The 24337-nt window shown below is 35.9% G+C and overlaps 3 protein-coding genes across 4 annotated transcripts in view; 2 read left to right on the top strand and 1 right to left on the bottom strand.

Annotated features, from left to right (window-relative positions):
- The window catches only part of Eip63F-1 (Ecdysone-induced protein 63F 1), a 320395-nt gene extending 306322 nt beyond the window's left edge, over nt 1–14073 (bottom strand). The window contains exon 1 of one of the 2 annotated variants that reach the window (XM_073986984.1): nt 13740–14073. In XM_073986984.1, the coding sequence (XP_073843085.1) occupies nt 13740–13769 (30 nt within the window). In that variant the 5' untranslated portion in view covers nt 13770–14073. Of the gene's footprint in view, nt 1–4257; nt 4700–13739 lie in introns of those variants that run through there. The other variant, XM_073986983.1, reaches the window with a different exon arrangement.
- LOC141402738 (uncharacterized) lies at nt 9250–9795 on the top strand. The gene has a single exon (XM_073984655.1). It carries the CDS (start codon nt 9330–9332, stop codon nt 9762–9764), a length of 435 nt encoding a protein of 144 aa, XP_073840756.1. The 5' UTR covers nt 9250–9329; the 3' UTR covers nt 9765–9795.
- Nucleotides 14043–22903, top strand: Scsalpha1 (Succinyl-coenzyme A synthetase alpha subunit 1). The gene is made up of 6 exons (XM_073986981.1): nt 14043–14174; nt 14293–14512; nt 15032–15249; nt 16162–16392; nt 22052–22336; nt 22406–22903. The coding sequence occupies exons 2-6, from the start codon at nt 14476–14478 to the stop codon at nt 22619–22621; spliced, it is 987 nt and encodes a 328-aa protein (XP_073843082.1). The 5' UTR covers nt 14043–14174; nt 14293–14475; the 3' UTR covers nt 22622–22903.
- Nucleotides 22904–24337: the final 1434 nt, after the last annotated feature.

Here is a 24337-nt window from a genome sequence, read left to right as displayed (position 1 = left end):
TATTCGAAGGAGTGGACCTATACAGTCCATATTCAAACTTGACATATGTCTGGTAGAAATATTACGATGTGCACAGTACGGACCAAAATGCGAAATCGTTTGTGATCTGTACTTCTGCCTGATTCCATCGCACTTTCTGTAAGGCTATAATATCACCTTCCAGATGCAGACTTGCGGAAGTCGTCATCTTCAGAGGGGGTTGTTTTTCTTTCATTTATTTATACCCTCCACCAGGATAAAATTCTAAGATGATCTAGCCATGTCCGCCCGTCTGCCTCTCTGTTGTAATCACTCTAGCGCCCCCAATAATTGAGATAGAACTCTAAAATGTTGCACTTTTTCCATAGGCAGGTCCGGTTCGAAGATGGGCTATATAGGTCCCCGTTTTGATATAGCCCCCATATAACAGTACCCCCGATTTAAGGTATTTTTGAGGATTTTAGCTACATGTTTTTACCAAACTTGCTGAAATTTGACATTTGAGGTTCCCAATGGCCCAGAAATGTCTCCACTAAAAATTGTCAAGATAGGTCCACGTTTTGGTATAGCCCCATATAACGGTACCCCCCGATTTAAGGTATTTTGAGGATTTTAGCTACCTTTTTACAGAACTTGCAGAAATTTAAAATTTGAGGTTCCAATGACCAAGAAATGTCTCCACTAAAAATTGTCAAGATATGTCGACGTTTTGGTATAGCCCCCATATAACGGTACCACCCGATTCAAGGTATTTTGAGGATTTTATCAACATTTTACTGAACTTTGACATTTGAGGTTCCCAATGGCTAAGAAATGTCTCCACTAAAAATTGTCAAGATAGGTCCACGTTTTTGGTATAGCCCCCATATATAACGGTACCACCCGATTTTAGGTATTTTGAGTATTTTACCAACATTTTTTACCGAACTTGCTGAAATTTGACATTTCAGGTTCCCAATGGCCAAGAAATGTCTCCACTAAAAATTGTCAAGATAGGTCTACCTTTTGGTATAGCCCCCATATAACGGTACCACCCGATTTTAGGTATTTTGAGGATTTTAGATACATTTTTTTACCGAACTTGCTGAAATTTGACATTTGAGGTTCCCAATAGCTAAGAAATGTCTCCACTAAAAATTGTCAAGATAGGTCCACGTTTTTGGTATAGCCCCCATATAACGGTACCACCCGATTTTAGGTATTTTGAGTATTTTACCAACATTTTTTACCGAACTTGCTGAAATTTGACATTTGAGATTACCAATGGCCAAGAAATGTCACCACTAAAAATTGTCAAGATAGGTCCACGTTTTGTTATAGCCACCATATAACGGTACCACCCGATTTTAGGTATTTTGAGGATTTAAGCTATTTTTTTCACCGAACTAGCTGAAATTTGACATTTGAGCTTTGCCAATGGCCACGAAATGTCTCCACTAAAAATTGTCAAGATAGGTCCACGTTTTGTTATAGCCCCCATATAACGGTACCACCCGATTTTAGGTATTTTGAGGATTTCAGCTACTTTTTTTGACCGAACTAGCTGAAATTTGACATTTGAGCTTGCCAATGGCCACGAAATGTCTCCACTAAAAATTGTCAAGATAGGTCCACGTTTTGGTATAGCCACCATATAACGGCACCACCCGATTTTAGGTATTTTGAGTATTTTAACAACATTTTTTACCGAACTTGCTAAAATTTGACATTTGAGATTCCCAATGGCCATAAAATGTCTCCACTAAAAATTGTCAAGATAGGTCCACGTTTTGGTATATAACGGTACCACCCGATTTAAGGTATTTTGAGGATTTTAGCTATCTTTTTATACCCTCAGTATTTATGCTAACGAGGGTATATACACTTTCATACGGGCAAAATGTGTCTCATCGAAATGATGGTTTTATGTTTGGACGAAATGTGTTTCAGAAAATTTGGAGTCGATTTAGCAATGTCCGTCCGTATGTCTGTCTGGCTGGCTGGTGCGCACGATAACTCTCGAACGGATTAACCGATTTGGTCCAAAATTTGTCCTTCTAAATATTTTGTTCAAACTTAGTTTAAGTTCGAAGATGGGTTATATCGGTCCACTGCTTCCGGTACCTCCCCCACAAAAGTTCGGAGAATTTGTGCGCACGATAACTCTTGAAGGGAATAACCGACTTGGTCCATACTTTGCACATCGTGATATTTCTACTAAGCTTAGATGATGTTCCAATATGGACTCAATCGGTATACGCCTTCGGGTACCTCCCACACAAAATTTCGGAAAAGTTCAGTTTAGTACCTGCTCTTGAATCGCTTTGATTTTTGTTGCAACAACTTGTAGTTATTGTCCCCCATACGACGGTACAAGTTTCATCAAGGTCAAGTCCATACTTCCTGAGAAAATAGCCTAAAAGTTGCAAAGAGCCCCTATGACACCGTGTGTAGTGGTTGGAGCGCAAGATAACTCTCGAACGGATCTGCGGATTCGGTCCAAAAATTGGTCTTCGTAATATTTTGTCAAAACATAGTTTAAATTCGAAGATAAGCCATATCGGTCCACTCCTTCAGGTACCTCCCCCACAAAAGTTCAAAAATGTTCGGAAAATTTGTGCGCACGATAACTCTTGAAGGGAGTGACTGATGTAATCCATACTTTGCACATCCTAATATATCTACCAGATATAGATCAGGTTCGAATATAAACTATATTTGTCAACACCTTCTGGTACCTCTCACAAAAAATTTCGGATAAGTTCACTTTAAGACCTGCTCTCGGATCACTTTGGTTTTTGTTGAAGCGGTTTGCATTCGCTACCTTCATTACGACGGTTAAAGTTTTTTCAGGGGCAAGTCCATATTTCTTGAGAAAACAGCCCGAAAGGTGTAAAAAACCCTATGTCACCATATGTTGCGGTCGGAGAGCACGATAACTCTCGAACTGTTCAACCGATTTGGTTTTCGTCATATTATATCCAAACTTAGTTTCATGGGGCAATACTGGTCCACAAAATCCGGTACTTCTCCCCAATATTAAAAAAGTATCACTAAAATGCTAGGACGATATTACTTGAATGGGGCAACCAATTTGGTCCAAACTTTGGAACACCTAATATTTTCTAAAAATTTAGTTTAACTTCTAAAATGGCCCATATCGGTCCTCCCTAAGGGTACCTCCCCCTCAAAAGTTCAACATTTGTGTCTTAGTGCAGTTAATTCCTAATCCACATTTGTGTCGGCAAGTTCAAATGTCCAAAAAGGGCCACAAAATTCTGAAGAGGCCTTAAATACATTCGATCTGTCTGTATGTGAAAGTTTCACTTTACATGGGCTGAGGGTATATATCTGTCGGCAAACACTTTTGTACTTGTTTTTTTTTTTTTGTATTTTGGATTCATGTTTTGACCAAATTTAGGCATTTTTGGTATCCGAGGTCGAACAATGTTTGCACCTAAAAGGAAACTAATTATTCCATTTTAGTTCAGAATATTTTATGGTATAAAAAGGTCGGCCCGGCCGAACTTAATCTTTTTTTTTACTTGTTAAACTAATAAGTTGTTTTTTCATAGGGATGAGTTAGTAACCCGACAAGTTTTTATGGTTATTATGGATAAACGCGCGGCACATGTTAGCTCACTACCTTTAACGGGGTTGGTCGGTGTCCTCTTCAGATGAAAAAGGAATCAAAATAAGTTCTAGACTTAAGGCCTCGACACATAAGAAGCATTCTTGCTTAAGTCATATCTGGTAAATGACTAAAGACTAAGTTCGACCTAATTCAAATGCGATTCTGAAATCTTATTATTATGTTGAACTTGGTCTTTAGTCTTTTATCAGATATGACTTCAGCAAGAATGCCATGCTTCTTATGTATCGAGGCCTTTAGTCATGTTAAAGCCAGTCATGACCGTTGTTTGGTATCTTCCATCCCCTACGTCACCCTCCATACAAAACCCACATGAAAAAAACTACAACTTGTTGTCTAGTGTTATTCACCTCAGTGCCGATGAAATGGTGATGCTCAGTGCTAATGACTGAGGAAAACTTTGACAAAAAAAGAGACGTTACTCTTTCAAAATTCACACAGACACACTTCATTACATAACGAACGTCATGACATGCATGCCCATTTTATTGTTGTTGTTGTTGTTCAAGAAAAACTAGCGTTGATGTCTAAAATTAGTAACGGATTCCCCCATTAGACAGCTGTTTAGTTTCTTTTTTTTGTGACTAGAGGAGGGCAAACAATTTGAAAGCAAAAAAGAAAAAATAATAAAATAAATATCAACTTACGGCAAAAGGATTGACATTTTCCTGCTGATCAGACATTTTTCAAGGAGTGCAGGATATGTTTTTCTTGTATTTTATTTTCTTATTAGAAGATTTATTAATTTTAATTTAAAACATTTTTCCGAAACACTTCAAAAGCACAATAAAGCACTATTTAAAGATTTACTTTTATTTTGGAAAATTATTTCCAATTTTTTCGTAAACTTTCTTTTGTTGATCACAAATAAAACGCGTTTATTTATTGCCTATTTTTTGGTAAACAAAAAAATGTATACTTTGAATTATTTTCGAAACGCATCAAACTAAATAACAAACGGAACCGCCAACTGCCGTTATTAAGTGCACGAGACAACTAAAATAAAATAACAAAATATTTGAAAAAAATGACAAAAAAACAAAAGGCAAAAAAAGCAGACAAGATCTGCTTAACGCTCGGGCTGGCTGTAGAAAAGAACACACAAATTTCAACAACAAATCATCTTCATCGTAATCACCATCATCATTATCATCGTCGTCGTCCTCATCACCTTAATCAATTCTATTGCCAGACTCATCATCAGAATCTTCATTATCTGTTGAAATCATTTTGGTTGCAGCGGCAACAACTACACTGGCGGGCAGCACCACAGCAGCATCTAACGTTGACACAGTCAGCTTAAAAAGTGGACACGCGATCATATGGGACACAACAATATACAAAAAAAAACCACAAAAATTCACACCACTGTCTGAACCGACGTTAGGATGTCGTTTTTATTAATATGTAGGTATGTAGATATACATATGTGCCTATATATATATATTTTAAATATCATTAACTAAAAGAAAAGTATACAACTAGCGCCAGAAAAAGGTGCACTCAACTCAGAGTAACAAAAACTGGGAAAAATAATGAATTTAAATTAACTTTTTATTCATTCACCAAAGTCGACCATATAGCCCAAAAATAGCAGATAAAAACTGGGTTTGTTTGTCCCATAGTTTATGCCACTTAAGCCCTAAACACATCCAACGTTTGAGTAAAGTTGGGCGTCATTTCTGATAGAAGCATGCAGAAAAATTCAATCTATGTTGCCCTGGCTCTTTTATTCTTCTATCAGAATTGACGTCCAACTTTGCTGAAACGTTGGATGTGTTTAGGCCTTTACCTCCATTATTATAAGTCTTCTTTTGTTGTAGCGTTCTGGTTAACTTAAAGTTAAAAGTGATCATTGAATTTCAAGGAGGACCTTTTTACCATTGCCTTTTAATGTGAAACTTATATTTTTAATGCCTCCAAATTGGTTTATTTTGCATTTTCAAATGCAACCAATAGTTAAAGAAAACATATAATAATGACCCTTATCATATCTATCACTGAATTACTTGCCTTTTTGTTTGCAAAAATGTCAGCTTGGAAGACACTGCAATTTCCCTTCAAGGTGCAGTTAGCTTTCAGGTATCCTTGGCAACCAAAAGCATAGAGAGTGGAAAATTAAAGACATTCGAAGCACAAAAATGGCGGTATACTTATTTTTGTCACTAACTGTTTATGTTGCAATAAGAAATATTACAAACACTGTCGTCGTTGGTTTGTAGAATGAGAGATGAGAGGGAATGTTTGTTCTTCGCAGCTCGTTCACACATTTCATTGCAACTCAGCCAAGACATAAAATAAAGAACTCATGCAGCAGTTTGCCGACGATTTGTTATCGAAAAGGTTCGGGCTAATGATCTGCAGCTAAGTCATAAAATATACCCTACACTCACTGAAAAGTAGTTTTTTATGGAAAAGCAAAACGTTTTCATATAAAAAAACGAAAAAGTCGACTTCTAAGATACCAAAAGGTTTTCTCAAAGAAAGAAGAAGTCCCCAAGTGTCTTCATATAGAAGATCAACATGTCTTCTCATAGGAGAACAAAATGTCTACTCATAAAACACCAAAAAGTCTTGTGGTAGAAGACCAATGGGCCATCTCGTAGCAGAACAAAATGCATTATCATAAAAGAGAAAAATTTGTTCCCATAGAAGACCAAAATGTCTTATCATTGAAGACTACAAACTGATTTCTTATAGAAAACCAAAAAGTCTTCTCATAGAAGACCAAAGGGTATTCATATAGGAGATCAAAAGATCTTCTCATAGAAGACCAAAGGGTTTAGGGATACGCAATGGAATGCAATAATCGGTTTTTCGATTATACGGTTTTCGTGAAAAACTTAAAACTCGATTTTCGGTTAGTCGATTATTTGAGAGTGTATTGAAAGTCGACTTTCGATTATTCGTTAACCGCCGAAAACCGATTATAATCGAATATAATCGACCATTTTCGTTGATGCGATCCATCACGTATGTATGTATACAAAAGTACCGTCCATTACGAGGTTTTAGCACACCCAATAGTCACCTACGTCTAATAGTCGTCCACGATTAATAGTCGACTACGAATAATAATAGACTACGACTAATGGTCGACTGCGAATAATAGTTGACTCCGTCTTTCGAAAGTCGATTAAGAAAAATCGATTATCCGGTTTTCGCATAGTCAATAGTCGACTACGACTTTTAGAAATTTTGCGGCTAATAATCGATTAACCGAAATCGATTTTACGTATCCCTAAAAGGGTTTCTTCTTATAGAAGACCAAATGTTCCTTTCACAGAAGCCAAATGGTCTTTTCATAGAAGACAACAATTTTTTCTCATAGAAAACAAAAATGTGCTCTCATAGAAGACAAAAATGTTTTTTATAGAAGATCAGAATATCTTTTCATGGAAGACCTAAAGGTCTTCTCATAGAAGACCAAAAAGTCTTCTTTAAGGAGATCAAAATGTCTTTTCACAGAAGACCAAAGATTCTTCTCCTAGAATCACTTCTCGTAAAAGACAAACAAGTCTTCTCTCTTCTCAATACTATATGTTGTCTTCTTATAGAACACCAAAATGTCTTCTCACAGAATACAACAAGGCGTCTTCTTATAGAAGAGCAGAAAGTTTTTTCATAGAAAACTAACAGGGTGTTTTTGTAAAAATGATTGCCTGTCACATGAACCGTTCGTACTAAAACGTTACGCTCAAAATTTGGTTCTTGTAAAATTTTACGAACCATTCGTTTTTATCTGAAAGCTTTCGTCTATTTCATAAAAGCTTTTATATTTCAGGGTCTCCATGATACTTATTTTGTGAATTTTGCATAGGCATCTGCACGTAAAATGTGTTACTTGATGGCAACCCCGACAAACAGATGAAAAACAAAAAATAAGAAAAAAAATTTAATAAAATTGTCCAAAAATAATTGTGATAATATGAAGAAACGAATGTACATATACGCGTGTGCTTCTATGGAAATAAATAAAATTGCATTCCCTTCCAGTTTTCGTGTTTTGTGCCATTTATTACTCAAATTATTTAATTTTCATTCAAAACGATGGGTCTTTTCCATTCGTTTATTTTTGACGTATTCGTTCGTCTGATTTTTGTTACGAAAACCAAAAAAATTACGAAAATAAAAAGCTTTCATTTGTTTGTCACACGAATACAAACGTCAACCGCTATGAAAACCAAATTGTGTCTTCGTTCATGAAATCGACGAACGAATGGGCAAAAACTTTTTACAAAAACACGCTGTAAAAGGTCTTATCATAGAAGACAAAAATGACTTCCCAACAAGTCGTCCCACAGAAAGCCAATGGTCTTCTTATAGAGGACCAAAAAGTTTTCTCATTGAAGAACAAAAGGTATTCTCACAGAGAACCTAAAAAGGTATTCTCATAGAAGACCAAAAGGTGTCTTCTTTTATAAGATCACAAGGTGTCTTTATATAGAAGACCAAAAGTCCTCACATAGAAGACCAAAAGGTTTTCTCATAAAATATGGTCTTCTCATAGATAATCAAAATGTCTTCTAATAGAAGACCAACAAATCTTCTCATAGAAGAGAAAAGAGGAGAGAGACAGACTAAAAGATCTTCCAAATAAAGAAATATGCGCCTTCTTATTGCACTTGTTCTAATAGAAGAACAAAATATATTCTCATATAAGAGCATTCAGCTTTCTCAGAAAAGTCCATTCGGTCTTCTTATAGAACAACATGTGTTCTCATAGAAGATCAAAATATATTCTCATAGATTCCGTTATTCTGATATATTACCAAAAAGTCTAAAGGCCTGGGTACATATCGACACCTCCAAATAATAGTATGCTAAGTCTAAAAAGTGAGTTTTGCAGGAGAAGCTCTCAAAGTGTGGAAATTTTTTGGAACTTCAGTACTATGCTAAGTCAATATTTGTTTATAACTTCTGTTCGGATTGACCGATCATTACCAAAATTTGACAGAATTTAAGTTAAAGGACGTTCGACACCTCCAGATAATAGTTTGCTAATTCTGAACAGTGAGTTTTGCAGGACAAGCTCTAAAAGTTTGGAAAGTTCTTTGACCTTCAGTACTATGCTAAGTAAATATTTGTTTATAACTTCTGTTCGGATTGTCCGATCATTACCAAAATTTGACAGAATTTAAGTTAAAGGACGTTAAATATAAAAATGTAAAGAACTTGAAAACATGCTAAGTCGACTTATCATACTATTGTTTGGAGGCGTCGATATGCTGCCTCGCCTGCTTGCCTTGCTTCCTTCTAACAAAAGACTAAAAAAAAGAAAAGGGCAACCTAGTTCGAAATTTGATCTGCCTTCTTTATTCTTTTATTTTTATAATGTCAGAAATTAAGCAGGAAAGCAAGGCATACAGGCGAGGCAGCTTATGTACCCAAGCCTTAAAGGACTTTTGAAAGAAGACCAAACATTCTTCATTGACCCAATCTTATTATAATTTTGAAGACTAGGGCTGGGGCTGGATTCTCGTTCTATGAAAATTTGACATGAAAAATATTTTCTTTATAATTTTTTCATTTGACATTTATTTCCTTTATAAAATTGTTCATTTCTCATTTTCATAGAAACAGAATTGAGCCCCTGTAAATACAATTCCTTGAATTCAAATTCCATACCAAAACTGGGCCACCCTAGCAGTTTGTCACTCAAAATTCTCTAATTCAATTATTTTATTTTTACAAACTTTTCATTTCATTTTTTCGGAATATGAATAATCAAAAATCTCATCTTCCTAACATTGTAATTGATTTAACAAATATCAGGGAAGCCGCGGAGCCCACTTCATCAAATGCGAAACAAACTCAACGCAATACTAAGAATGAAAATGCCGATGATGATGTCATTTTGGTTTCAACAACATTGCCGACCATCGATTTAAGCGAGTCAACTTCCCGTGCCAAGGTACAAAGAAAATTATGTAAAAGATCGTATCGTCCACGTACATCTCTGATTTGCCCCATCTGTTTGGAATCATGTATAAAAGAACGTCCAACATCAACACGTTGTGGTCACGTTTTCTGTGAAAAATGCATAAAACAATCTGTACGTCTTCAGGCCAATTGTCCCATTTGTAAAATGAAAATCAATGATTCGGATTTGATTCGTATTTATGTCGATTGCACGGCGACGACGGCATTGTAAATAAAATACAATTCGATGTTTGTGTTTGCAATCTTGGAGATTAATTTAAATAGGTTTAGCATTTACATACATATTTATATTAAGAAGAACAAAAATTGAAGCCGATGAGCTAATTATCTTTTGTAGCATTTCAACGATCAGCACTGCAAAAATGTACCAACTGCTCTCTGGGTTGACTATTGCCAATCTAGTAGTTGTAGGATGGATGATCTTAATAATGATCATAATAATTATCATTTGAATTCTTTCGTCATTTCTGTTTTAAAAGTGAAAGAGAAATTGTAGACCATAGTTTGCTGAACTTTGTTAGTTGATGATGATGATGAGCATCATTATGATGAGTGGTAATTGTGGTGTGTCTAAGTGGCACTTTATTTGTGGGTGTAAAACAAATGATGATTCCGTTCATGTTATTCATACACACAGAGGAGTGTCACAAACAAAAAGTTCAAAGATCAATCATTGGGAATTCTTTTCGTTACGGTAAATTAGATGGGAACGAAAAAAATGACTTAAGAAGTAAGGGATCATCAGTTATTACCAGACGTTAAAGTTGGTCACAATGATATTTGTTAGAGCTTTATATTACCAGGGACTTGCCCACGAAACACTTTGTATCGCTCTAAAAAGAACTACAAGAAGTACCTGCGCTACAAAATCTCAAACAATCCTCATCCTTAAGGCCACGACACATAAGAAGCATGGCATTCTTTCTTAAGTCATATCTGGTAAATGACTAAAGACCAAGTTCGATCTAATTCAAATGTGATTCTGAAATCTTTTTTTTTTAGGTCGAACTAGGTCTTTAATCTTTAATCAGATACATATGACTTCAGCAAAAATGCCATGCTTCTTATGTGTCGAGGACTTTACAATTAAGCGAAAATTCAACTTTTGTAAGGGAAGTAACCAAATGTGTTGACCGATATAGACCTTCATTGAGCTTAATGTACTACTGGAAGAATTTTTACTGTGTGTAAAGTTTAACTTATCGTGCTCATCAGTAATTTTAGTTAGTGCCAGCAGAAGTTTTTAAAGCTATTTTTAACGAAATTGCCAGAATTGATATGAAGAAGTCTTTATGGGAAATAGTTCTTTCTGAATGATAAATTTTGTTTCCTCTAAAAGTATATATCCCTAATATAAAACGAAAATAGAACATCATCACCACAGCCCAGTTCAAGCAGTTGGGTATTTCTGTTACCTTATATTGTTCTACCATGATAAATAGTAACCATTTTGATTAATTGAAGTTTGACAAATCAAGAATGGAGGGGATGTTAAAAGTACTCCGACCGAGTTCGCTGTTTACGGCTCAGAGAAAAGACGCAAAGTCAAATTAGATACTACGCCCACAGCTTTAAAGTAATAACCTAAAAAAAAACTTTTGAATTATAATCCCAGCAAAATGTTCGATGCCAAAGATGCTATTCAAGAATGGGTGCAAGTGAAATGGAATGCCATTTTTTCAGCATCTTCACTCATTCTTTTTACAAGAGCGTGACCCCCAAAAGATGCAATTCATTTTCAGATCCTAAGCATATCATCTTTACTAACTCGATGGAATGGCATCTTCAACAATTCTTTGGAATGGCATCTATACCAATCCTTTGGCATGCCATCTTAACCAATTCCCAAGAATAACATTTTCACTAATCTTTGGCATGTCATTTTCACCAACCCTTTGGCATGTAATTTTCACGTCTTGTTTGGAAAATGGAAAATGCTGTATTGAAAAATGATTTTATTTTTTTATTTTATTAATTCAAAGGAGTTAATGAAATAACTATAATTTATCATCATAAAGTTTACATCTATATTTGCAGTTTGTTCTCGTTGTTGTAACAGTAGTTAATATGTTTGTATTCTCATTTTTCTGCTTAATCTGACTCTTGGTCTATCAGTCGTAAGAATGTGGCTATTTCGCTATTTATACAAAGCTGCAAACTTAAGTTTCTCAGCAGGATTGGTAGAGCAATTGAAAAGGAGCAGTGTGTCGTGGAGGCCTGTGCTGTAAGCTGGGCAGATGTTTTCCACGGTGTCATCAGCACTTGCCCTATAGGAATTTTGACGGCTGCACCATCCCGAGCGTATTGACCCAAAACTACTCTGGTTTGTCCTGACAGCTGGCGCTTCTCAGCTGCGATAGATGGTGGATGTTCTCCAAGGACCGCATTCACACGATAACTGTTTACTGCATCTGCACTGCATTCGTGTGAATGCTACTTAAACCTGGTTGAGAGGCTTGTTGATCTAGAGGTTCTCTCTTGTAAGTCAAACGTTACAAGAGAGAACCTCTAGATCAACAAGCCTCTCTTTCTAGATTATGAAGACCCCCTGGCTGCCTGGGTCTGTGGTCTGAATTCTGCTATCATCGACCATGACATTCAGCTCTATTGTTCCCAACTCTGCCGCCCAGGTAGTGAACAGAGTGGCCGTAGATTTATTGGCTAGTATTTGCATATTCCTCGCGTGGAAAAAATGGTAAGATCAGACAAAAAGGAGTTCAGTCTTTCACAAATGTCGTCAGGGAAGGCACCTGACGCCAAGATAGTACAATCATTCGCATACGTTACGATCTCAATGCCGTCTGCAGCGTTTGGAATTCAGAAGAGGTTTTCTTCACTCTACGGGTCTTGGACTTCTTGATCCTAAATTCTACGCACTACTGTCGTCCACACTTAAAATTTATTATCCAACGTTTCAAACTTGGACGGTGCGTAGTCTGCTCGATGACATCAAACAACGAGGGTGCTTGACAGTATCAATGGACTTTGCTAAATCAAGTATCACTATTACTGTTCTATCGCACGGCTTGCTCTGAGTGAGTCCTCGGCTAATATGGAGATGGCCTTCAGCCCAGTTGTTGTGCTGCTTACGGATCCTATGCTATTGATCGGCAACTGGAAAGTTATTTCTGATGCTGGAAGAACTAAAGCCACAAGGGTCGTTGCTACGGGCGACAAAAGCGAATTCGGTTTGTATGATTCACCTTTGCTGGCATCCTTTTCGGGCTTCAGTAGCTGGCCTATTTTCCAGACTTCGGGAACGATGTGTTTGGCAAGCGACAGGTTGTAAATTTAAGTGAGAAACTTGACTTCCGGCTGTCCCAGCTGTGGCAGTCTAAACACCGCCGCTGCACCGCAACAGAGTTTACTTCGTCCACTCTCAGCCACTGATTTTGTTTCATCTTACAAAAGCTGTTCTATTATCTTCTCATCACCAGTTCAGATTTCGACATGGACTCCAACAGCACTTCTTTAAGAATTTCTAGTTCGTGAACCTACATTTAATTTTAAATTTTTAGCAAAATTTTTGGAAATGTATACTCTTTTGTTTTGATGTCGCTACATGTAGGGATGTACAAATCGACTTGTTTTTTTTTTGCAGTGATCTGTACAAATGATTCAAATGCTGATGAAAAGATCGGATCTTTCACGACTTCCTTTGCATGGTTTTAAATGCTAATGAAAAGATCGGATCTTTCACGACTTCATTTGAACCAATGCAAAAGATCCAGTGAAATCATGGCATCTCATGGAACCACTTCCATAAAATTTTGCTGGGAACCTGAAAAACTATTAGAAAGGACAAGGTTTACATACCTTAAATAAATTGCTGTGGAAATGCCGTGACCAAAAAGCCTAAAGGAACAAGGCGACTTTTAAGAAAAAAAAACTACTCCGACCGGCAAATCCGATCGACTCTGTTTTGTTTCTATTCATCGTTTCCTATGTGACTTTCCCTACGTAGTGCAGTGCTTAGTTGAAGGGTCATTTGCCAATAGGAACCTGTTTGTACACTTGTCATCACCAACGTACAAATTACATCTATCAACAATTGCACTTCTAGGTATTCCCCACTCAGAGCCAAGTTCAATAAGGGTTGTGTAACGTACACACACAGCATGTTTTCATATAAAAATGTAATATTATTTTTATTCTCATTATAATATAATAGATAAAATGCACTTACCTTTTTTGGCGCAAACAAGAACCACTCCATATCGGAAATACAACAACGAGCGAGCCACACTCTATTCCCGTTAAAAGAGACTTCACAAGGAAGTAGCAAGTTTTTTGCACAGAAATACGTAAATAAAGACACTTGGATTTTCACAGGGCTTTATTATTTTTATATTAAAATGTATTATGTATTATTTAACTATTTTTAATTAGGAAACAGAGATTCTTGTTTAAAAAATTTAACTTTGCACATTCGTGTTTCAATTTGCTCAACGACCAACGACGACTTTTTGACAAGTCGATGTTTATTATCGATTATTTACACTGGGTAATGTTATCGGTTACTTGGCTCACATTTGGGCAATCGTGAATCGTGTGGGATAACAATTGTGTAGATTTACAGATTGTTATAAAATATTATTGAAATTATGCAAATAAATAAAATGTTAGTTGTTTAATTTGTTTGTAAACTCAAAAGCTAAAAAAATGTTTATTTGTCATTAGTGACTACATGACGATAACAAACAATTACTCGCACTCTCTCTTTATTTGTCGATCTACAGATCCATCTGGCACCGTACGAAATTTTTGACATTTGCGAAAGTTGTTGGTTCGATTGAGGAACGAATCGACAGACGAGGTAGAGAGGCCAAAAATTAAACGAGCAGAAAAATTTGCATAACTTTTTTGCATATTTTGTTAAACAATAACCCACAAACAGGCCTAAAAAACTATTTTGCAAAACAATGGCTGCCAGCTCAAGAGTTTTGCTTAAAGTACGCGGTAAGTGTCATAGCCAGCCCGTAAAAAGTGTTGGAAAAAAGAAATCTGCAATGAATTTGCAAAGAAAAATTATATAACGTCATAGATGAAATATTTGTGATAACATAACCGGTGCCAATTATTGGCAAACGGAAAGTAATTACTGGAAGCAAGATAACAGATGCTAAATGTGTTAATTATAAGAAATCGCTCAAAGTCTGGGAAATGATTCGCAGAGGAGACAAAGGTGGTCCCAGACTTGAAACTGTAACAATAAAAAAAAACAAGTGGAATGTCAAATACTCAATAATGACCGTGATTTTTTTTAATTTTTCTTTTTGTTAATTTTTTTATGGTTGTTGTCGTTGTTTATGTGTCTGTGGGAAAGCAAATTAATTGAAAGTGATTGTGTAGTTGTTGCTTCACCCTGACGTTTGTTGATCACAAACTGCAGGGGAAGGGAAAATTTGCGTATATTTTTAGCATCTATGAGAGACTTTTAATTAATGTTGATTTTTTTTCTGTTTCCTTTGTTTACAGATGGACTTGTTGCCGCCGTCCGCCACAACTCCCAATACAATCAGACACGTGCCAACTTAATGTTGACCGGCGATTCACGTGTCATCTGCCAAGGCTTTACCGGCAAACAAGGTACCTTCCACAGCCAACAGGCCTTGGAATATGGCACCAAATTGGTTGGTGGTATTTCACCCAAAAAAGGCGGTACCACTCATTTGGGTTTGCCCGTTTTTGCCAGTGTAAGTAGAGATTTTATTGTGTAAACAAATGATTTTTAATAGATTTTTAAGACTTTTTCCGGTTGATATGTTTTGGTCGTTAAGATTTATTTAGGAACATCCTCGGATGAATTGTTTTCCCACGACGAATTTTTAACGACGACCTCCTTGTTATGCTGTTTCCACGATATAGAAGGATGTTTATATTTACTGAAATATGGGTTCAAGTTTTGTACATGTTCTCGTACCCGAGTAGGTTCAAATTCTCGACCGAAGGATGTCTAGTGAGCGACACGCTTGGGATATTTTGAGAATATATACCATAAGTACAGTCGAAGACGCTTATAACATCATCAATTATAACAACATATCGGTTATAGCGACAAAAATCCAAAAGTCCAAATTTCTACGGTTCTTTATAGGCCACACAAAACAAATATCGATTATAACAATATGTAGGTTATAGTGACCAATTCAGTCGGTCCCTTGACCGTCGTTATAAGCGATTTCGACTGTAGTTCTGGTTGTGGGAAGTAGGAAGTCCTTACTACCCGACACGTCTTTACATTAAAATTTTGTAAAAGCGTCGTCTCCAGTGATCAAACTTTTGTATTTTCTTATTGTTTAATGCACTGGTCGGGTGTTTAAGACTTCCTCCTATAGATATGTTCATAATCTTATACGCAAACAAATTTGCAACAAATTTATTTTTAATAGGTGAAAAATCGGAACATTCCTTAAACTTCCAAAACCTACATATATAACACATATAAATTTCAAACTGATCTAAACACTATCCTCAAACGATATTTAAGCCTTAGACCACAAACTAGTTAAATTTTGAAATTTAAATATCTATCCGATGGACGGTATCAATTTTCTAATTTATTGTTTTTATTTAATATTAACTAATCATTTATTTTTATCTTACAGGTAGCTGAAGCCAAGAAGGCTACAGATCCTCATGCCACCGTTATTTATGTACCACCTCCCGGTGCTGCTGCTGCCATTATGGAAGCTTTGGAAGCTGAAATTCCATTGATTGTGTGCATTACTGAAGGTGTACCTCAACACGATATGGTTCGTGTTAAACATGCCTTGTTGACCCAAAGCAAGTCACGTTTGGTTGGTCCCAATTGCCCTGGTATCATTGCCCCCGAAAGAGTAAGTTACTCCAAATAGAACACAATTAAGTACAATCTTATTTATTGCACTTGCAGTTTAATACACACACACTTTTTTCAACTGATAACATTGTTATTTATAATCATTAACAACGTTCTTATTGGCTTAAGGGGGAAGAAACATGTTTCTACAACAACAATTCAAGCATCAAACAAACAAACGCATAATGAAACCTTTGCAAAATGTACAAAGTTCAACATTTGTCCCATTATCAGTTTTGTATGTTTTTTTTTTTTTTAATGGAAGACATTTTGATTGTGGCCGGTATCTGTTGAGTTAAACTTCGAATCGATTTTGCTCATTTTCGTCTTTTGTTTGTTCTTCTTTCATTTCTTTTCTTTTCATTCCCTTCGCTCTCACTTAATTTAATCAAAAATGCCGGTATGCGTAAACAAATGTTATGACGAAATAATTTTGAACGCAAAACATTTTTTAGCCAATGATACACATCAACATCGTTATGATAATCAGCTGACTGTTTATAAGGTGCTAATATGAATCATCATTAAATACATACTCCATTTTTTTTTTTTTTTTTGTTTATTTAGCATCATTTATTGGAAAAATAAACCCCACTCGGTTACTAATTTTTCTTTAGATTCCATTTGAGCTGACAATTCTCTTATGTATTGTTTAAAAAATTTAGTGGATATAAATGCTTTTTATCAATTAATATTGGTTTATTATCTCTCATACTAGGTTGTTTTGTGTACGATAACATATTTTGGACTTTGTCCCAATACTCCCATTACACTTGCAATAGCTGCTGTCCACTATAGATGTGTGGATTATACAAACTAGTTTGTATATTGAGTAGTTTTTTATATTTAAATATAGGACAACAAGAAGACTATGTTTAATGCAGGTAACTTTTTATAAATATAAAGTCGTGATTGAATATGGAAAATGTGTATTTTTATAAATATTTGAATTTTGTTTGATTTCGAATTATTATTTTTCTTCTTAAGAAGAAACAATTTTTCTCTTACTGTATCCAGATTCAAATAATCTGATGCTGGCCTTCTCCAAGTAGATTTGATGAAGTTTGTCGATGTAATAAAATATTGCTATCCTGACAATTCGTAACATTCTTCATTCCATCCTGTTCTTATGACAAGTGACCCAAAAAAACATAATACATGTTTTCTACTACTACTCGGTTGTATTCCCTAAAGTTACATTTTTGCTTGAAAGGTTAACGTTGAGCCTATATGAGGTTTTTATGGATTGATTTTTGCACAAAACACCCGCGCCAGTAGCTTCCTCGATCCTCGATAACTCTCCAAACAGGATCAACGCTATTAAATGACTGCATTAGAAAATTAAATTATTCCGTGTTCCCTAAGTCAATGAATTTGACTCATTGCAAAGATGCCACAAGGTTGGGTACACTTTAACCTTTTCGTGTCAAAAATAATTTCTGCCCATGTTAAAACATTGCTAAATGTTAAATATATTCGACAAAAGGACTGGGAGATTGAATGCCACGGGCGATAGACTTCCCACATTCCTTACCTGCTGTGATAAAACATTTTGTTCACAGCAGGCTGTTTGTTATTCATCCGAATTCTTCATCCTTTTTCAATGAAATTCCTCCAATTTGGGATATACAGCTCATTTGCATGTTTCCATCTCCTTGTTAGATTTTTAATTTTCTTTATCTTCAGAGGTTGTAGTGATCCTGACTTCTTTAGCTTCGTCATAGCATCTTATGGTAGTCTTTGGAACTAGCCAGATTAAAAAACCTCCAAACTCCTTCGGGTATGTTCTGAGACACACTTCACCTCTTACTTCACACCTCAAGCATTTTGTTCACCGCATTTACTCCTACTTTTTGGAAATTTCTTGGGGCTAATATTCATTGGGATACTTAAAAAGAAGAGCACAGCTTAGTCCGCCCATAAAGTACTCGAAAAATAAAAGTTAATGGGGTGAACAAAATGATTGAGGCGTGGAGTGAGAGGTGAAGTGTGTCTTAGAACATACCCGATCTCCGTTGGAGTTTTGACGACATAGCCAAATAAAACGTCCTATAAAAACCACTACTGTAGGTCCAACATTAGGCCAATAATAAGGGACGTTTTGTTAAAAAAATGATTTGAATTGCTGAATAAACCGATAAAATCAATTTTGAAAGTGTTCCGTTTCGATAGTAATCGTTCGATAGTAATTTTAACTGAGGACCTAGTATCAGTTAAAGTCATCTTACAAAGCCGAATGAGCTTTGCGGGGATACCAAATTCAGACATTGCATGGAATACCTTTGATCGGAGGGGACTGTCGAATGCGACTTTATAATCGACAAAAAGGTGATATGTGTCGATCTGCATCTCTTGTGTCTTGTCCAGGATTTGCCGCAGGGTAAATATCTGGTCAATGGTGGACTTTCCAGGTCTAAAGCCACATTGGTATGGTCCATAGGCTTTAGTCGTTCGCACAATATCCCTGACACTATCTTAAGGCAATAGAGAGAAGACTTATGCCCCTATAGTTGGAGCATACAGTCTTGTCTCCTTTCTTGTGGACGGGAATTAGGATGCCCAGGTTCCAATCGTCGGGTACGTGTTCTTCCTGCCAGATGGTGCTAACTAGCTGATGCATACACCTTACCAGCGCGTCGCCTCCGGTTTTAAACAGCTCGGCTGGTAAGCAATCGGCTCCTGCTGCTTTATTATTCTTATTCTTAAATCTGGTACTGCTAACCACCATGTTTTTGCCGCTGCAAAGTCTATCAGCCTCATACCATTGTTAGATGTTTCACTGTGGAGACTGAATTTCCCGACTGTTGGCTAAAGATATTCTTTCCAATTTTGGCATTAAAATCGCCTAGTCTAATTTTAATGTCATGGGCAGGGCAACGGTCATAAGTTTCCTCTAAGCGCACGTAAAATGTATCTTTGGTCTGTTCGCCCTTTTCTTCAGTGGGAGCATGAGCGCAAATAAAGCTGATGTTGAAGAATTTTGCTTTTATTCGAATTGCAGCAAGTCTTTCATTCACTGGGGTGAAGCTGGATACCAGATGTTTTAGTCCCCGACTAACTACGAATCCGCAACCAAACTCATTCTTTACGTCATGGCAGATATAATACAGTGCGTCACCTTTAGGTGTTGTTGTGACGTCTTTCCAATCCATCGTATTTCCTGTATGGCAGTAATATCGGTCTTGTACTTTTCAAGTACGTCTGCCAATGCAAAGACTGCACCTTCTCTATAAAGAGTGCGAACATTTCAGGTGCAGATTCGCAGATCATGGTCCTTAAAACGTTTGCGGGGTTCGTCAACTTTTGAGGGGTTTGTTTTTATTTTCTTTCGTTTTTTCATAGTAGGCTGTTTTTTGTAGGGGAGGGTTACTAACCCGACGCCCACACCCAAGTTTTAAACATTATTATGGGTGAACGCGCGGCACATGTTAGCTCACTACCTTTAAAGGGTGTTAAAGGCAGTTCCCCAGGTGACACCACGGGGAGGTCAGTGTCCACTTGAGATGAAAGTGTCCACTTGAGGAAAGATAAATCCTGGGCTTTGCCATGTTGAAGCCCGTCAGGACCGTTCCTTGGTATCTTCCATCCCCTACGTCACCCTGTAATCAGAATCATAATATTCAAAACAATCCTCGAAGAGCCCTTAACCGAAAATGTTGAACTTTCGTGAGGGAGGTACCGGAAGGAGCTGTCGGATAAAGCCTATCTACGACTTATCGTCGATAACATGTTATCGGTAATGTAGTGGAGCGTTTTTTGTTTTGATTTGAATAAATCAGAAAAAATATCAGAGCAAAAAGACAAAAGACGCTGTTACCCAGCAAAAAAAGTCCTCCCAAAATCATGGGTTTTGTAAGGGATTTTTGGCAGCCGTAACTACTCGCAAACCCCCTTTCTTCCCCATTATTTTTAAAAGGGCATGTCGCACTCAGTTTGTAGTTGTTTTGTGACCACTAGAATAACTAGTTATTCTGTGGCCACTAGAAGTTGAAAAAAATCTATTTTTAGAACAGTTGATGTAGAGATTTTTTTAATTTCATCACACTTCTTACTTTTATTTTACTTTATTTCGCTTGCTGTGTGAGTTGAACACACGAACCCTCTGATTTCTAGCCAAAGACACTACATACTATGCCACGCACACAAACATTAAGGGTTGCTTAAGAACTTAAATGTACAGTGCACATGTGCACCACGAACTGTTATTTTTTAATTAAAAAAAACTCGCGTGCTGACAGTGAGCGTTGAACACACAACCCTAGGATTTATAGTCGGACACAAACTCCCTGTGCCACCGTCCTCATTACTTAGTGAGGAGTAAAGTAAGTAGGTTTGCCTTGTATTTTTTTTTAAGAAGTATCCCATTACTTTCCAGATTACTTGTAATGGGAAAAGAAGTTTGTTTACATTACTTTGTAATGGGTTACGTAATGACTACCGGATCCGAATTTTTGCTGGGTATTTATATAGTAGAGGCATTTAAAAAATGACTAAAGAGCCCACAGATCAACAGCAATACAGCCACTTCTTAAAGTGTGTGCTGCTTTAAGATTTTTTTGCAGAAGGATGCTTTCAAAAATCCCATGGCAATGACTTTGACCTCGGGATGGCTCAGCCCACATTGTCAAAGGTATTAAGTGAAGTTCTGGAGTTAATCGAGGAAAAACTGTGTAAAATTTGGATTGTTTCCAAATTAACAGAAGAGGAAAAGCGCCAAAATAAAAACTATTTTTATTCAAAAACAAATTTTCCGGGCATTGACGGAACACACGTACATATAATGGATGGGACCAAAGGAAAATGTTCGCCATTTATATCTAAATACATTTTTTGAGACATGTTTTTCTTTAGTTTGGATTTAAAATGGGTCCATACTCTGTGCCATTCATCTGGTGTACGCACACAACTATTTAATAGTAGCTCCTTGCAGGTTCTGGAACAGAGCACATGTGTGATCAAAAAATATTCATTCAAAATCCCATATCTGACAAAAAATATTCTTTTAAAAATCCACGTTTTCAGGTCTCACATTGGATCAAAAAATATTCTTAAAAAAATTCACGTTTTCAGGTCCCATATTGGAACAAAAATGTTTTTTAAAAAACACGTTTGTATTCCCCATATTTGGTCACAAAATATTCTATAAAAATCCACGTTTGTAGGTCACAAATTCGGCCAAAAATGTTCTATAAAAAGTCCGCGTTTGTAGATACCAAATTTTTTTAAAACAATCCACATTTGTAGGTTCCAAATTCCGTGAAAAATTTCCCTTAAAATTCACTTTTGTAGGTTCCAAATTCGGTCAAAAAAAATCAATAAAAATATGTACACTACACTCACTTTTTCAAACATCCATATAGTCCCTCAAATAGCCCTTCAATCCATCAGATTCCATTGCTACTGTCCCTATCTCTGGTCTCATTGCATCTTAAACTTTATCGAAAGTTATGAAATCATCAATTGTGTCATTACATATGACATTTTTGTGTGTGTAAACGAAATTTGTAATTCCTTAACATGAAACATATTGGCCAAGGTCAAAACGATATTTATTGTATCAATACTATGTTTGTCAAACGAATATGCATTAACCAAATAAAGAAAAAAAATGTAAACAAAGAAAAATAATCATCTTTTGTTTTCTATCTATTCCACAGTGCAAAATTGGCATTATGCCCGGTCACATTCACAAGCGTGGCAAGGTCGGTGTCGTCTCAAGATCTGGTACCTTGACATATGAAGCTGTCAATCAAACCACTGAGGTTGGTTTGGGCCAAACTTTGTGCGTTGGTATTGGTGGTGATCCCTTCAACGGTACCGATTTCATTGATTGCTTGGAAATCTTCCTCAAGGATCCCGATACCAAGGGTATTATTATGATTGGTGAAATTGGTGGTGTTGCTGAAGAAAATGCTGCTGCCTATTTGTCACAATACAACACTGTGAGTTTTTGAAAGTAAAGCAAGTTTATTTAATGATTAATTTAACGATTCTCTCTCTCTTGTTTCTAGGGTATCAAAGCCAAGCCTGTTGTCTCCTTCGTTGCTGGTCTTTCTGCTCCTCCTGGCCGTAGAATGGGTCATGCTGGTGCCATTATTTCTGGCGGTAAGGGTGGTGCTGGTGACAAAATCAAGGCTTTGGAAAAGGCCGGTGTCATTGTTACCAGGAGTCCCGCCCAAATGGGCAAGGAATTGTTTAAGGAAATGAAACGTTTAGAATTAGCCTAGGATTTAATGGAACGCCAAGCGAAAAGTTGTTTGTAGTTATCACAAATAAAACAAGAACAACAAGAAATATAAAACAACTACTACTCAAACTCATTCAACTAGAATCACTCCTCTACTCTCTACAAAATAATGCAAAACAAACAAAAACAGAAAAAGTTTAACTTTAAAGTTAATAAAATGTGTGTTAAATAAATAATTAAGATCAATCAACAACAAATACATTGTTATCATGGAATACAATTCGAACTCAAAACATAAAATAAAGTTGAAAATAAACCAAAACCAAGCTACAAAGAGATTTCCATTTTCCAAAAAAAAAACATCATCAACAACTGCCATCATTGGAAACACACACTTGTAGTCAATAAGAACTACACTTTAACAGCAACTATAAGGCCTCCTATATAATGATATAAGTTTAAAACAAAAATAACTATAAAGGAAACAAAAAGAAATCATCATTATAATACAATATTTGTTTTAGATAAATATTTTTTTAAAAAATATTTTAAATAAGTTTCCTTGTTTTTCATCCTGCCGCTTTTGGTGTTTTTGCACTTGTTTACCAATCGTCGTTAAATTGCACGCACCGTTGTTGTGAACTATTTAATGGGGGATCAAATGATCTTATCTTAACTAAAAATCTATTGAAAATAATCAACCGTATAGAAGAAAAATAACAAAACTTAAGTGGCAAACTGAAATTTATTTAAAGAAAAAAGAAGTAAGAAAAGAACTAAAAAAAACTTAAAACTAAATGCATATTTTTTTGTGTATTTATTAATAATTACAACATTACAAAATATACAAATATAGATTACAACAAAAATATGAATAAAAAACTATGCAAAATATCACCAGAAATTTAGTGGTTTTTCTTAGCTGAAAGCTATCCACACGTCTCAAGTTCGCTATTTTTTTTTTAATTCACGACAATTATATGTCCAAAATTTGTTGAGAATATATTCTTTAAAAAATCCAAGTTTGTAGGTCCGAAATTCGTTAAAAAAAATTTTCTTTTTGGAAGGTCCAAAATTCGCTAAATATTCTTTGAATTTCGTTAAAAAAATTTTCTTTAAAAATCAAGGTTTTTAGTCCTGAAATTCTTTAAAAAAATTTTCTTTAAGAATTTGTTAACAATTTTTTCATTAAAAATACAAGTTTATAGGTCTGAAATTCGTTAAAATTTGTTTCTTTAAAAATCCACGTTTGTATGTGTGAAATTTTTTAACAATTTTTTCTTTAAAAATCGACGTTTGTGGGTATTATTTTGGTGAAAAAAAGTATTCTTTAAAAAATCCACGTTTGTGGGTATTATTTTGGTGAAAAAAAGTATTCTTTAAAAAATCCACGTTTGTGGGTATTATTTTGGTGAAAAAAAATATTCTTTAAAAATCCACGTTTGGGGGTATTAAATTGGTTGAAAAAATATTCTTTAAAAAATCCTCGTTTGTGGGTATTATTTTGGTGAAAAATATTATTTATTATTGTTGATAGGAGAGATAGTTGATGAGGGTTGGCCATATTAAGGTGCTGTGTTTCGTTCACATTGAAGCCACTTCAGACCCTTGGCGAGAAGAAGCTGTGTTGTCGGCTCGGCTTGGCAGAATGTTGTCAGAGATGTTATTGTATGTTCACCCATTGTTTGAATTTTCCTGGTCATAAGCATTGGTCAACGGCATAATAAATGCTCAATCGTCTCTGTTTCTTCTTCAT

The sequence above is a fragment of the Musca autumnalis genome, unplaced genomic scaffold (assembly GCF_047663935.1).
Source record: "Musca autumnalis isolate F117 unplaced genomic scaffold, ASM4766393v1 scaffold_4, whole genome shotgun sequence".
Classification (NCBI taxonomy): domain Eukaryota; kingdom Metazoa; phylum Arthropoda; class Insecta; order Diptera; family Muscidae; genus Musca; species Musca autumnalis.
This window is presented reverse-complemented; position numbering and strand designations above follow the sequence as displayed.